This window comes from Carcharodon carcharias, chromosome 17 (assembly GCF_017639515.1).
Source record: "Carcharodon carcharias isolate sCarCar2 chromosome 17, sCarCar2.pri, whole genome shotgun sequence".
Classification (NCBI taxonomy): Eukaryota; Metazoa; Chordata; class Chondrichthyes; order Lamniformes; family Lamnidae; genus Carcharodon; species Carcharodon carcharias.
Window position 1 is genome coordinate 22,703,067 of NC_054483.1, and position 13,127 is coordinate 22,716,193.

General features: G+C 44.6%; 1 protein-coding gene across 1 annotated transcript in view; it reads right to left on the minus strand.

The window, feature by feature from the left end:
• LOC121290179 (anthrax toxin receptor 1-like) overlaps positions 1–13,127 on the minus strand; it is a 191,107-nt gene that overhangs the window by 109,187 nt on the left and 68,793 nt on the right. The window contains exons 9-10 of the mRNA XM_041210436.1: positions 7,005–7,065; positions 417–515 (exon numbers count right to left, since the gene is read on the minus strand). Coding sequence (XP_041066370.1) covers positions 417–515; positions 7,005–7,065 — 160 coding nt within the window. The remainder of the gene's footprint in view (positions 1–416; positions 516–7,004; positions 7,066–13,127) is intronic.

Genomic DNA, 13,127 nt, shown 5'->3' on the forward strand with positions numbered 1-13,127 from the left:
ATGGTACAACACATGACTGCCGGCATGAGTGCAGCCCCCGGAACCCCACAGCCTGTGGTTTGACTGGGATCTGATCCGCTGGTGCTTTCTGACCAGGGTGTGCAGGTTCAGTGGGCAGGCAGAGATGGGGGGAGGGCACATTATTTGCATGGGACAGAAGAACGTGAGTGTCATTTTCAGCAACTCATTCAGGAAAGAAAAGGAGAAATTTGGGATGAGGGGGCTGAAATGGTGAAGTTAAAGTGCAATCAATAGATAACATCTGAGCACCAGCATTTTGCAAAGTCTTGAAAGCTGCCCTGCATAGTTATTTTTTAAATCAAAGAGAAAACAACGTTGCTCTAAATTATTTAATGATTCAAAGGACCCTCGGAAAAAAAATTTCAAACTCCCCAAAGGTCACATGAAATACTTACTGAGGGTCACGGTATCGTTAATCTTGAAGCTACAGCGAACTTTGTCCACGCTACGTGCATGGGAAAATCCATTCCCCTTCACAACAACTTGAAATGTTTCTGGGAATGAGAAAATACAAGTTAGATAAGCAACTGTGTTCAACAAGTCCAATGGTTTAGCATCAGCCAGTGAGAAGTGGACTCTGCTAGTTGTCCAAGTGAGGGCTTGGCCACCAGCACTACTTGGTCTCCTGGGTCTTTTTGAACCAGTGGTAATATCCTGAGGTAAGAGAACACCTTTCAGAACCCTTTGTCTTTTTGGCTTTTGTCTGCAGACCCAATTGTGACAGCTGCCCTGAGGTCCCAGCCGAGTTGAGCTAACTCAGGACATTCCGGCGATGGAACCTGGAAACTTCGTGCTCAGCTACTCATCAAATAAACAGCAATACATAGTTGCTTTTTACATTTTTTTTTTGGAATCCACCACCCGCCCAATAGTCTGATGTTTGAGTTTGTGGATTAGGTTTCTTAAAGCATGGAAGATAGCCCTAACTGTTTTCTTTTCAAATGCTGAGAAGCTAACAATCCTTAATTAAAAGCAAGCTTTTGGAAATCTAGCCTTCCAAATATTGTTCTTCCTTCTCTGTTTTCAATTGACTTCTGCAACCCGTTTGATTAGTGAAAGGGGAGGATTGTGAGTGTGATCCAGGTCCTGATATTATGCCTGGAAATGTTAATTTCACATGAGGATAAGAGAGGAAAACAAACCTCATCGGTTAACAAGATTGGAAGATGAGTATGCATGACCCAAATACATTGGAAGTTAAAATTTCCAATTAGGAATTTGAGCGTAAATGTTTCCCATGGGTTTTCAAGGATCAGGGTTCATCAATCATGATGAAGACACCCTGCATGAATGTCCACTGAACTTCTAGGTGATAATCTGTGAAGATAAACAGAGATCCTACATCAGAGAATATTTGGCAATAATGCACCCAATCGCTTCAGGACCATTTCAACAAGGTTGCTGGTTTTGCCCACAACCTGATTCCTGGTTGGAAAGACAGTTGAGTTCCTTCTCAGAATGGAAAGGTATAATAAAAGAGATGCTGAATGTTGTTGTATGAGCTACAAACCCTCACTTCTCAAGATCCTTTCAAAACAGTAGAAATGCAGGACATGGTTCTGTGGTAGGTCAGTATCCTTAAAGCATAGAATGCACAACTGAAAATGGTGCACTAGTGTTGTGGTAACATTGTAAGTGGTTCCCCTTCTGTAAGTAGTGTCTCCCTCTTTCTAAACACTGACACTGGCCCCCACCTGCCCACCACCGAACCCTCCTCACAATGCCCACCATCCACCCTTCTGACTTTGCAAAGTACAGCCCAATCCCCAAACTCTCTTTTTTTCTCAACACTTTGGATGTATATAGTCACCTCCTCCAAATTTGCAGCCATCTTTCTCGTGACTCTGGTGAAATCTCTCCAATCGAGTTTCTGTTCCTGCCACTGCACTGAAACAGCCATAGCCAAAGCCAAGGGACCTCCTCTGTGATGTGGCCATGATGCATTATACCTCCCTTTCCCCTTGTGTTTCTCTGAGAATGTCAAGCACACCATCTTCCATCAACATCTCTCCTCTGTTCTACATTCAGTTCAACTGCCCTTACCTGGTTCCACTTATGCTCAACAGGACAAAGCTAAAGAAACCTAACCAGTGGTCCCTCTTTATCCCCCCACCCCAACCCCAACACCCACCCCCACGCATCATTACCTCTAACTTCCCCAAGTATCAATCATTATCCTCTTCCTTCTCCTCATCCACAAGCTGCACCATCACTGACAGGCAAGGGCTCATCCTTCACCGATGATATTCAGTCCTAACTCTCCTCTGTGCCTCCGGATTGTCAAACTGCCTAAAATCTAGTCTTGGATAAGACAAAGATTCCTCCTCAATTGGGAAGACCAAAGCTATCCTCCTCAATCCTTGCACAAATTCCAAACTATGGCCACCATTTCCATACTTTTTCCTGGCTGCAACAAGCATTCCTAAACTCAGCTTTCAACCTGATCTCGAGCTGAAGTTTAACCATATCCTCTCATCAGAGAGAGTGTATACCTCCATCTCTGTAATGTCTCCTGCCTTTGCCAATCTGCTGCTGAGACACATCCTTCTCCTTGCAACACATAGATCTGAATATTCCAGTTCTCCACTGGACAACCTCAAATCGTTCATCCATTTCACTCTGTTACTCCTACCCTATCCCACACCAAATTCCGTTCATCTAACCCCCTGATATGGTGACCTGGATCGACTCCCAGTGCCCAACACATCAAATGAATGTTCTCCTGCTTGCATTTAAATCTGTTCATGGCCTTCTGCCTCCCTTTCTCAGTAACCTCAAAACTTGCATCCCCAAACACTCAATCTTTTTGGCCTCTTCTGCCATCCCCCTTTGTCCCACCATTGGTAGTGTGTCTTCTGTCACCACAGTCCCACACTCTGGTATTCACCGCTACATCCTTCTCCCTCTCCACTTCTCAATCCTCCTTTAAGACTCTACAAAACACACATTTGACCAAGCTGCTGGTTCACCCTCCTAATACCTTGCTCTGTGACTTGATGCCCATTTTTTTTACTACAAGCATCGCAGGATGTTTATACATCTCAAAGACACTATGTAAATCCTGCTGTTGTTATTGAGGGTATGCTGCATTGTTGGAGCTTTTGTTGTTTGGAGGAGGTCTCAGATTAGGTCCTATCCTTCTGTTCCAATGGGGCTTTAGGTAGATATTAAAGATCCCATGTCAACTTTAGAAGAGAAGGAAGTTCTAATCATAAATGGGCCAACGTTCCTTCCTCGATCAGTACGACCAAAAAGACAAATTAACTACTCAGTACCATGTCTTGCTGTGGTGTGTTTCTGTATTCAAGACACAAGCTGACCAAGTAATGATGACTGCATTGAGCTGGGTAGGAACTGCTATCTGAAGCTTGTGGAATGTGATTAGAAGCTATGCAAACCCGAGTCTTGGTTTTCCCCCCTTCCGTCAAATGCTAAGGATCTTGGAAGTGAATGTTGCAATAATATTCAATTTTTCTGGAGCAAGATTGAGCAATACAGAATAGGAAATGGACTGGGTGTCATCCAAATTGCCTGAAGAGTCCCTAAGTTGGAGAGGAATGATGTCCACTCAGTGAGGTACTGGGTAAGCTTCTGGTGGCTGTGACCACTCACCATTAAAGAGCACATGAGTGATGCAACCCCTTCATCTGATGAGACATTCTTCCCTGAATTACCTGATCACATTGTCATGTTTCAAACAGGGGGAAAAAATGGTTGAGCACCCTTTAATAAAAACCAGTGCCCTCTTTTTAAATTTCTAGGTAATTTATGTTGAACGCATTAAATCCTAGCTGTTTCAATTTGGTTTGTTTTGCTTTTTTTTTGCAGACTGAATCACTCATTCTCATTAAAGTCTTGCTTGTGTTCATTTAAAGCAGCCAATAACTTATTGAAAACAAACTGGTCAAAGGTGGTGAAGGACAGAGCAATGGCAGCTTTGGTTGACTTGCATCCCTTTTTGACTTCATGGAAAGACTGGAAGAACTCTGAGTTCACGGAAAGACTGGAAGAGTTTGAAGTGTAAATTATAGAACAACAACAACTTGTATTTAAATAGCTCCATTCGCCTAGTCAAACATCATAAGACACTTCCCGGGAGAGTTAGCAAACACCAAGCCACATAAGGAGACATTAGGGCAGGTGATATTAGGGCAGGAGACATCAGGGCAGGAGACATCAGGGCAGGAGACATCAGGGCAGGAGACATCAGGGCAGGAGACATCAGGGCAGGAGACATTAGGGCAGGAGACATTAGGGCAGGAGACATCAGGGCAGGAGACATCAGGGCAAGGAACCAAAAGCTTGGACAAAAAGATAGATTTTAAGAAGTGTCTTGAAGGAGGAGAGGGAGGTAGAGAGGTGGAAAGTTCAGGGAGGGAATTCCAGAGCTTAGGGTCTTGGTAGCTGAATGCACGACCACCAATGGTGGAGTGATTAAAATTGGGAATGCTCAGAGGTCTGAATTGGAGAATCGCAGCTATCTTGGGGGGTTGTAGCCATGGAGGAGGTTACAGACATATGAAGGGGTCAAGGGACATGAAGGGATTTGTCAATAAGGATGAAATGTTTAAAACTGAAATTTTTCGTGGCCAAGAAGCAGTGTGGATCAGCAAGCACTGGGGTGATGGGTTGCAAGTTAGAATACAGGCAGTTACGATGAATGGAAACAATTTAGTTGAAAGTTCCAGTGAAAACACATGGGGCACTATCTCTTTAAACAAGCGAAGAAGTTGGAGAGGCACTCACTTCATGATCATTTAAAAAATTGCATTAAGTTCCAAACTTCAAAAGAGAAAAGTTAGTCATTGCCAAAAATGTACTGCCATAAGCATGTTTTACAGTTCATCCCATTGGAAATAGTCCATTTTCTTGAACACCAGAGAATGAATCCATCCCAGGCATGGCTTCAACTCGATGACAATTTGGCTACATTGACAACCAAGCTTGTATCAGTGAATGAAACTTCACAGGGAGATTCTCTTTGGTGATTCCTGTCAGGTTACATACCAACTGCCAAGACCTTTTACATATTTCATTTTTTTGACGGCGACATTTGCATGAGGACTGCAATCCTAGGTGCTATCTTGCTTGAGGGCTGCTCTTGGTAAGCTGCAGTCCTCTTGATCAGGTGCTGATGGAGCCTGTGGTACCTCTCTTCAGTGAACCCTTCATGTTACTCAAGCCACAATTGGTATTTGGGCTGTTGGAAGATGGTCGTCTCCGAAAACAAAGAGAACGAAGACCAAGAGCCATCACTCATCCAAAGCTCTACTGCCCATATCCTTACTTGTATCAAGTCACATTCGCCCATCATCCCTGTTCTCACTAACCTACATTCATGCCTAGTAATCAACGCCTTGATTTTAAAATGCTGATTCCCGCTTCCAAAGCCTTCCACAGCCTCTGCCCTCGATATCTCTGGGACTTCCTTCAATCCCACAACCCTCTGAGATATCTGTGCTCATCGAATTCTGGCCTCTTAGGTCTCCCTGATTTTCATTGCTCCTCCATCGGTAGTCATGCCTTCAGTTGTGTCGGCTCTTAATCTCTGGAATTCCCTCTCTAAAGCTATCTGCCTCACTACCTCATTTCCCTCCTTTAAGATGCTTCTTAAAATCTGCCTGCCTGACCAAGATTTTTGTCACCTGCCATAATATCTCATCTTTCCCAATGTCCTACTTTGTTTGATATCTTCTATCTTCGCGTGCCATATGGGTTAACACTGCTTGCCTTCATGAGAAGAAAAAGAAGGGAAGGCACAGAAATTCAGCTCAGACAACTTAAATATTGCACCTTAAATGGCCATTGTTCATGTGAGTCTGGATTAATGGTGCATTGGCATTAGGTAGCCTCATGGTTAAGCTTGCCTCCACCAACCAGTTCAACATTGATGCGCACTTCCAGCAACATTATGAAGCTTAGTTCATTTCCTTTCCCCAGAATGGTGTATGATGAAGCCAACCAACTGGAATAATGCCCAGCAAGGATACTGAAGCCACCATTGTTGGTTGATACAAGCATTACAATTATGAAATGAGCCATTTAATCGTAGAATAGGCAATGAGAGAAGTAGGCCATTCAGCCCAGAGTCTGTGCTTGCTCTTTCAAGGTTAGTCCCACTTTTCCCATATCTCTGAATTTTTTTCCCACCCTCAAGTATTTGAAAGCTACTATTGAATCCGAATCCACCATTTTATCAGGCAGTGTGTTCCAAATCCAAACACTCATTGCATTTTTCCTCCTGTCGTCTCTGGTTCTTTTTTCAATCATCTTAAATCTGTGCCCTCTGGTTATCAATCCTCGTGCCACTGGAGAGAGTTTCTCCTCAGTTAGTCTACCTCAACCTTGCATGAGTGTAAACGCCGCTGTCAAATCTCCACTTCACCTTCTCTACATCAGGGGAGTTCAATCTCTCAGACCCATTCCAACCTTGCAAATCGACCACACATCACATTGCCTCTCCTTTACAATGTGCCAGGCATCAGGGGATAATAAGCTTCCACTGAGACATTCTCACAGGGCTTCAAATTGTCCTTTCCTACATGACACCATTTGGAAATCAGCCATCACAGGCCAGGGGTTGTGGGGGTTGGTGGGGTGGCGGGGGTGGGGGCGGTTGGCGTGGGAACAGTTTGCTTCATAAGTTGTGTGTCATCGAGGACATCGAGCACCTTGCTGGGAATAGCAGACAGAAGACAACGTCAAAGATGTTCCTATCATCTCACAACACATGCAGGTCTTCCCTTCATGTCAAGCTAACTCTGCAACTGATTTCACAGACTGAATAACCCTGCAATAGGAAAGGAGTGTGAATGAACTAAGGATTAGTGAAAAAACCTTCTGCCGATCCCTAAGAACAGAAAAGCTCTCTTGTGGAATAAGAATGAGAAGACTAACGGGATGCATGCTTTTACTGGAGAGGATTCAATGACCCTGAGATAGGATAACATTCAATGAATTTGGTGTTGGCCTCCAGTGCTTACCTCCAGCACAGATGCTTGATGGCTCAGCAGCCAGAATCTCAATACAGGATTTCTTCAGGATCTATTCATCGGGGAGAAAGAAGCAATAATCAGCAATCTTGCAATGCTTTCCACTCTGTAGCCAGAACTGGGGAGGTGTAATTAATCCTAAACATTAACATGTGCGGATCTGATGACTTAAGAAAATAATAGCACTTTTTTTAAAAAAAGATGTGAACTCTCCAGAATGACAGAGTTCCAAAATATTTAGAGTTGGTCTTCAGGACAAGAAAAGTAGCATGAATTGTTACTGGCCTAATTAAATGACGATAACCTCAAAACAGAAGTTGAGAGCCAGAGATAGTTATTGTGGAAGTAAGTGATAAAAGTATAAGCACATGGGTGGCCCATTCAGCCCCTTGAACTTTTGCCGTTCAGTGAGACCATGTTTGATCTGTATTTTAACGCCATTCACATGTTAGTTCCATACCTTTTTCTACCCTTGCCTGGCAAAATTCTACTGGTCTTGGATTTAAAATGATCAATTAAGCTGGCGTCTGCTGCTTTATGTGGGAGATAGTGCCACACCAATCTCCCTTTGTGTGATGAAGTGTATTCAAACTTCTCTCCTGAATGGCTTGGCTCTCGTATTAAGGCTATACCACCTTTTTTTTTCTGTCTTTTATTCTTTCAGGGGATGTGGGCGCCATTGGCAAGACCAGCATATGTTGCCCATCCCTGCTTGTCCATCCCTGAGTGGCTTGGTAGGCCATTTCAGAGGGCAGTTAAGAGTCAATCTCATTGCTGTGGGTCTGGAGTCACATGTAGGCCAGACCGGGTAAAGATGGCAGATTTCCTTCCCTGAAGGATATTATTGAACCAAATGGGTTCTTACAACAAAAGCTGCCAGTTGTCGAAGTCATCATCACTGAGACCAGCTATGTTCCAGGTTCACTGAATTTAAATTCACCAGCTGCCATGGTGGGATTTGAACCCATGTTGCTGAAGCTTGGGTCTGTGGATTACCAATCCAATGATATTACCACTCTGCTGTTACCTCCCCTCGAGACACCATCACCGGTATAAACCATTTCACTCTATCTGCCCAGTGAACTCCTTTCAAAATCCAAAAGAACTCAGTCAGATCACTCCTTGACTTTCTATGTTGCAACGAAAACAAGCCATGCTTCTGTAATCTCTCCTTGTAATCCAATGCTGATTATATTTATGTTGGCCCATGACGGCTTTGTGAACCTTGGCTTCCTGCTGCATAAGGCCTGTGGATCTGCCCACAACACCAATTTAAAACTGCCACATTCACAGAGACAGGCAACCAAGACTATCCTGTAAACTTAGTAAGTCTTCTGTGTTGGAGAAGCAGGCAGGTTTACATTGGAGTATGCACCCAGTGCACAAGACCCTCAGATCAGGACACAACACTGGAGACCACCACCAGCAACCCCCAACACCCCACCACTGCCCACCCAGTAAGGTCACAATAATTATAGTAAATGGCTTGAACAATTGGAAAGACTCAGCAGGTCTAACAGCATCTGTGGAGAGAAAAACAGAGTTAATGTTTCGAGTCTGGATGACTCTTCTTCAGAGCTAAGGAGAAGTAAAATGTGATGAAAGTTATACTGTTTAAGGGGGGTGGTGGGGCAGGTGAAGCTGGATAGAAGGCCAGCGATAGGTGGGGGCAAAGGAGAGATTGACAAAGATGTCATGAACAAAAGACCAAAATAAGTGTTAATGGCAGTGGTAAGGGCTAAAGGAGGTGCTGATGGTGTCATTAAGGTAAGAAAACAGATAGTGATAATAGCAGGACAAGGGTAAGCACTCTGAAAAGAACAACATGACCAAGTGACAGATGGCCCAAAACAAAAACAGAATTACCTGGAAAAACTCAGCAGGTCTGGCAGCATCAGCGGAGAAGAAAAGAGTTGACATCTCGAGTCCTCATGACCCTTCGACAGAACTGAGTGAATATAAGGAGAGGGGTGAAATATAAGCTGGTTTAAGGTTGGGGGGATGGGGAGGGCGGGGAGAGAAGTTGTAGGGTGGTGTGGTTGTAGGGACAAGCAAGCAGTGATAGGAGCAGATAATCAAAAGACGTCACAGACAAAAGAACAAAAGAACACAGAGGTGTTGAAGGTAGTGATATTATCTAAATGAATGTGCTAATTAAGAATGGATGGTAGGGCACTCAAGGTACAGCTCTAGTGGGGGTGGAGTGGAAAGACTAGCGGGGCATAAAATATTTAAAAATAATGGAAATAGGCGGGAAAAGAGAAATCTATATAAATTATTGGAAAAAACAAAAGGAAGGGGGAAGAAACAGAAAGGGGGTGGGGATGGAGGAGGGAGCTCAAGACCTAAAGTTGTTGAATTCAATATTCAGTCCGGAAGGCTGTTAAGTGCCTAGTCGGAAGATGAGGTGCTGTTCTTCCAGTTTGTGTTGGGCTTCACTGGAACAATGCAGCAAGCCAAGGACAGACATGTGGGCAAGAGAGCAGGGTGGAATGTTAAAATGACAAGCGACAGGGGGGTTTGGGTCATTCTTGTGGACAGATCGCAGGTGCTCTGCAAAGCGGTCGCCCAGTTTACGTTTGGTCTCTCCAATGTAGAGGAGACCGCATTGGGAGCAACGAATGCAGTAGACTAAATTGGGGGAAATGCAAGTGAAATGCTGCTTCACTTGAAAGGAGCGTTTGGGCTCTTGGACGGTGAGGAGAGAGGAAATGAAGGGGCAGGTGTTGCATCTTTTGCGTGGGCATGGGGAGGTGCCATAGGTGGAGGAGTAGGGGGTGATGGAGGAGTGGACCAGGGTGTCCCGGAGGGAATGATCCCTACGGAACGCCGCCGGGAGGTGGTGAAGGGAAGATGTGTTTAGTGGTGGCATCATGCTGGAGTTGGCGGAAATGGCGGAGGATGATCCTTTGAATGCGGAGGCTGGTGGGGTGATAAGTGAGGACAAGGGGGACCCTATCATGTTTCTGGGAGGGAGGAGAAGGCGTGAGGGCGGATCCGCGGAAGATGGGCCGGACACGGTTGAGGGCCCTTTCAACAACTGTGGGTGGAAAACCTCGGTTAAGGAAGAAGGAGGACATGTCAGAGGAATTGTTTTTGAAGGTAGCATCATCGGAACAGATGCGACGGAGGCGAAGGAACTGAGGGAATGGGATGGAGTCTTTACAGGAAGCGGGGTGTGAGGAGCTGTAGTCGAGGTAGCTGTGGGAGTCGGTAGGCTTGTAATGGATATTGGCGCACAGTCTATCACCAGAAATTGAGACAGAGAGGTCAAGGAAGGGAAGGGAAGTGTCAGAGATGGACCATGTGAAAATGATGGAGGGGTGGAGATTGGAAGCAAAATTAATAAACTTTTCCAAGTCCCGACGAGAGCATGAAGCAGCACTGAAGTAATCATCGATGTACCAGAGAAAGAATTGTGGAAGGGGGCCGGAGTAGGACTGGAACAAGGAATGTTCCACATACCCCATAAAGAGCCTGGCTGGGGCCTATGTGGGTACCCATAGGCACACCTTTTATTTACAGATGGCCCTAGCCTGCTGAGTTTTCCCAGCACCTTCTGTTTTTGTTTCAGGTTTCCAGCATCCGCAGTATTTTGCTTCTATAAATGGTTTGAATGGTTACATTAGGTTTCCAGCATGTTCTTTCACACCTCGTGCACTTTTGTATTGCTGTTATGATGGAACTCGGATAATAATGGGACAAGACATCATCTCTGGAGGGAAAACGAGTGATGACTAGCTCACTCGATTGAAAACAGCTGCTTTTAAGAACTTAAGAGCATAAGAAATAGGATCAGGAGTCGACCATTTGGCCCCTCGAGCCTGCTCCACCATTCAATAAGACCATGGCTGATCCTCTTGTGTTTTGATTTCCACACTTCCATATAACCCTGATAACCTTTGATTCCCTTGCCTGACAAGAATCTATCTATTTTCTGTTTCAGGCACTGAGCTCTCCGAACGCCGTTGGTAAATATTGCAGAATTATGCTGATTTGAAACCTGCAATGTGCATGGTTGGAGAAGGTGTACTGACAGCAAGTGTCAGTTCCTTCAAAATGCAGAAGGACACATTGTTCATGAATCAGGAGTAGTATGTGATTCAGGTTACCTCACTTCAGTACTTGGTAACATCCCACAGTGGGCAGGATTGGGACTGTGGTTTGTATGGTAATAACCTGGCATGTGGCCTGGGTGGCAACATATAGCTACAAACAGAAGCCTACTTTCCGATAGATAAGTGCAAACAGGGATACCCTGCTGAGAGAATATAAACTTCGATACTTCTAAAATATCAAACAGAAATTGCAACTTCACTGGACACTCCGATCATACAGATTACATAGACTAACATAAGAGTTTACAGCACAGAAACAGGCCATTCCGCCCAGTTGGTCTATGCTGGTCTTTATGTTCCTCCATCTCACCCGAAAGAACATAAGAAATAGGAGCAGGAGTAGGCCTGTTGAGGCTGCTCCAGCTCAGTACCATTCAATACAATCATGGCTGATCTCCGGCTTCAACTCCATTTTCCTATCCTCTCCCCATATCCCTTGATTCCTTGAGAGGTCAAAAATCTATCCACCCCCGCCTAAAATGTATTCAACAATTCAGCATCCACAACCCCTTGGGATGGAGAATTCCTGAGATTCACAATGATCCGAATGAAGAAATTTCTCCTTATCTCAGTCCTAAATGATCGGCCTCGTATCCTGAGACTAGGCCCCCGTGTTTTAGATTCCCAGACCAGCAGGAACAATCTCTTAGCATCCACCCTGTCAAACCCCTTCTGAATCTTGTAGGTTTCAGTGAGATTGCCTCTCATGCTTCTAAACTCCAGAGAATACAGGCCCAATTTATTCAGCTTCTCATCATAGGACAACCCTCTCTTCCCAGGGACCAATCTAGTGAACCTTTGGTGTACTGCCTCCAACATAAGTATAACCTTTTTTCACAGTATTCCAGGTTTGATCTTACCAAAGCCCTGTACAATTGCAGCAAGACTTCTTTATTTCCATAGTCTTGCCACAGTTACCTACAAATACAACACCATTACCTCTACTCCTTTCTACTTCCCCTTAAATACATCTATACTATTCACTTCAACCACTTCCTGTGGTGGTGAGTTCTACATTCTAACCACTTTCTGGGTGAAGAAGTTTCTCCTGAATTCCCGACTGGATTTATTTGTCACTATCTTACAAATATGACCTCTAGTTTTGGACTTCTCCACATCATATACAGCTATAAAATATTTCATTTATTCCATATCTATCAATCCCATGTTGTTAACAAATGTTCAGCCCTGTTGAATGATGTGTTCTGCTCTGAATTCCTGGGCTGGTCTGTGAATCACAATGTTTATGAGCACTCCATAATGCAAGGGCACCTCATTTGTCTATTCTTCTGGTGACATACCCAGGGGGCCAAATCTGCAACTGTAGGCATCAGCAGCCAGTAAAGGGCTGCCGAGTGTCTCATCATGTGCCTGTGTGTTTCTTATCAAGAGGGAATAGTGGCAGTATGTGACATGGTGGCAGCGAGGTGGGCAAGGCCCAGGGAGGCTGCTCAGCTACTCCCATTCGTGTTCATAGGATCAAAGGGATTGACAGCATAGAAAGAGGCCATCATGTGTATGCTGGTCGAAAATGGATTATCCAGCCTAATCCCATTTCCCAGCTCTTGGTCCGTAGCCCTGTAGGTTACAACACCTCAAGTGTATATCCAAGTGGTTTTCTTTTAAATGTAACGAATTTTTGCCTTGACCAGCCTTTCAGGCAATGAGTTTCAGACCCCCAACAACCTCTGGGTGAACATGCTTTCTCCTCAACCCCCCCCTCTAATTCTTCCACCAATGACTATAAAGCTATATCCCCTGCATATTGCCCTCTCTGTTAAGCGAAATAGGTCTTTCCTATCCACTCTATACAGGCACTTAATCATTTTATAATCCTCTGTTCAAAGTAAACAAACCCAACCTGCCCGCACAGCTAAAATCTCCAGAGCTGGCAACATCCCGGTAAATCTCCTCTGTAACCTCGCTTGTTACAATCACATTCTTCCTGTGCTACGGTGACCAGAGCTGTACGCTCGTCTCTTACACAGGCTAAGCA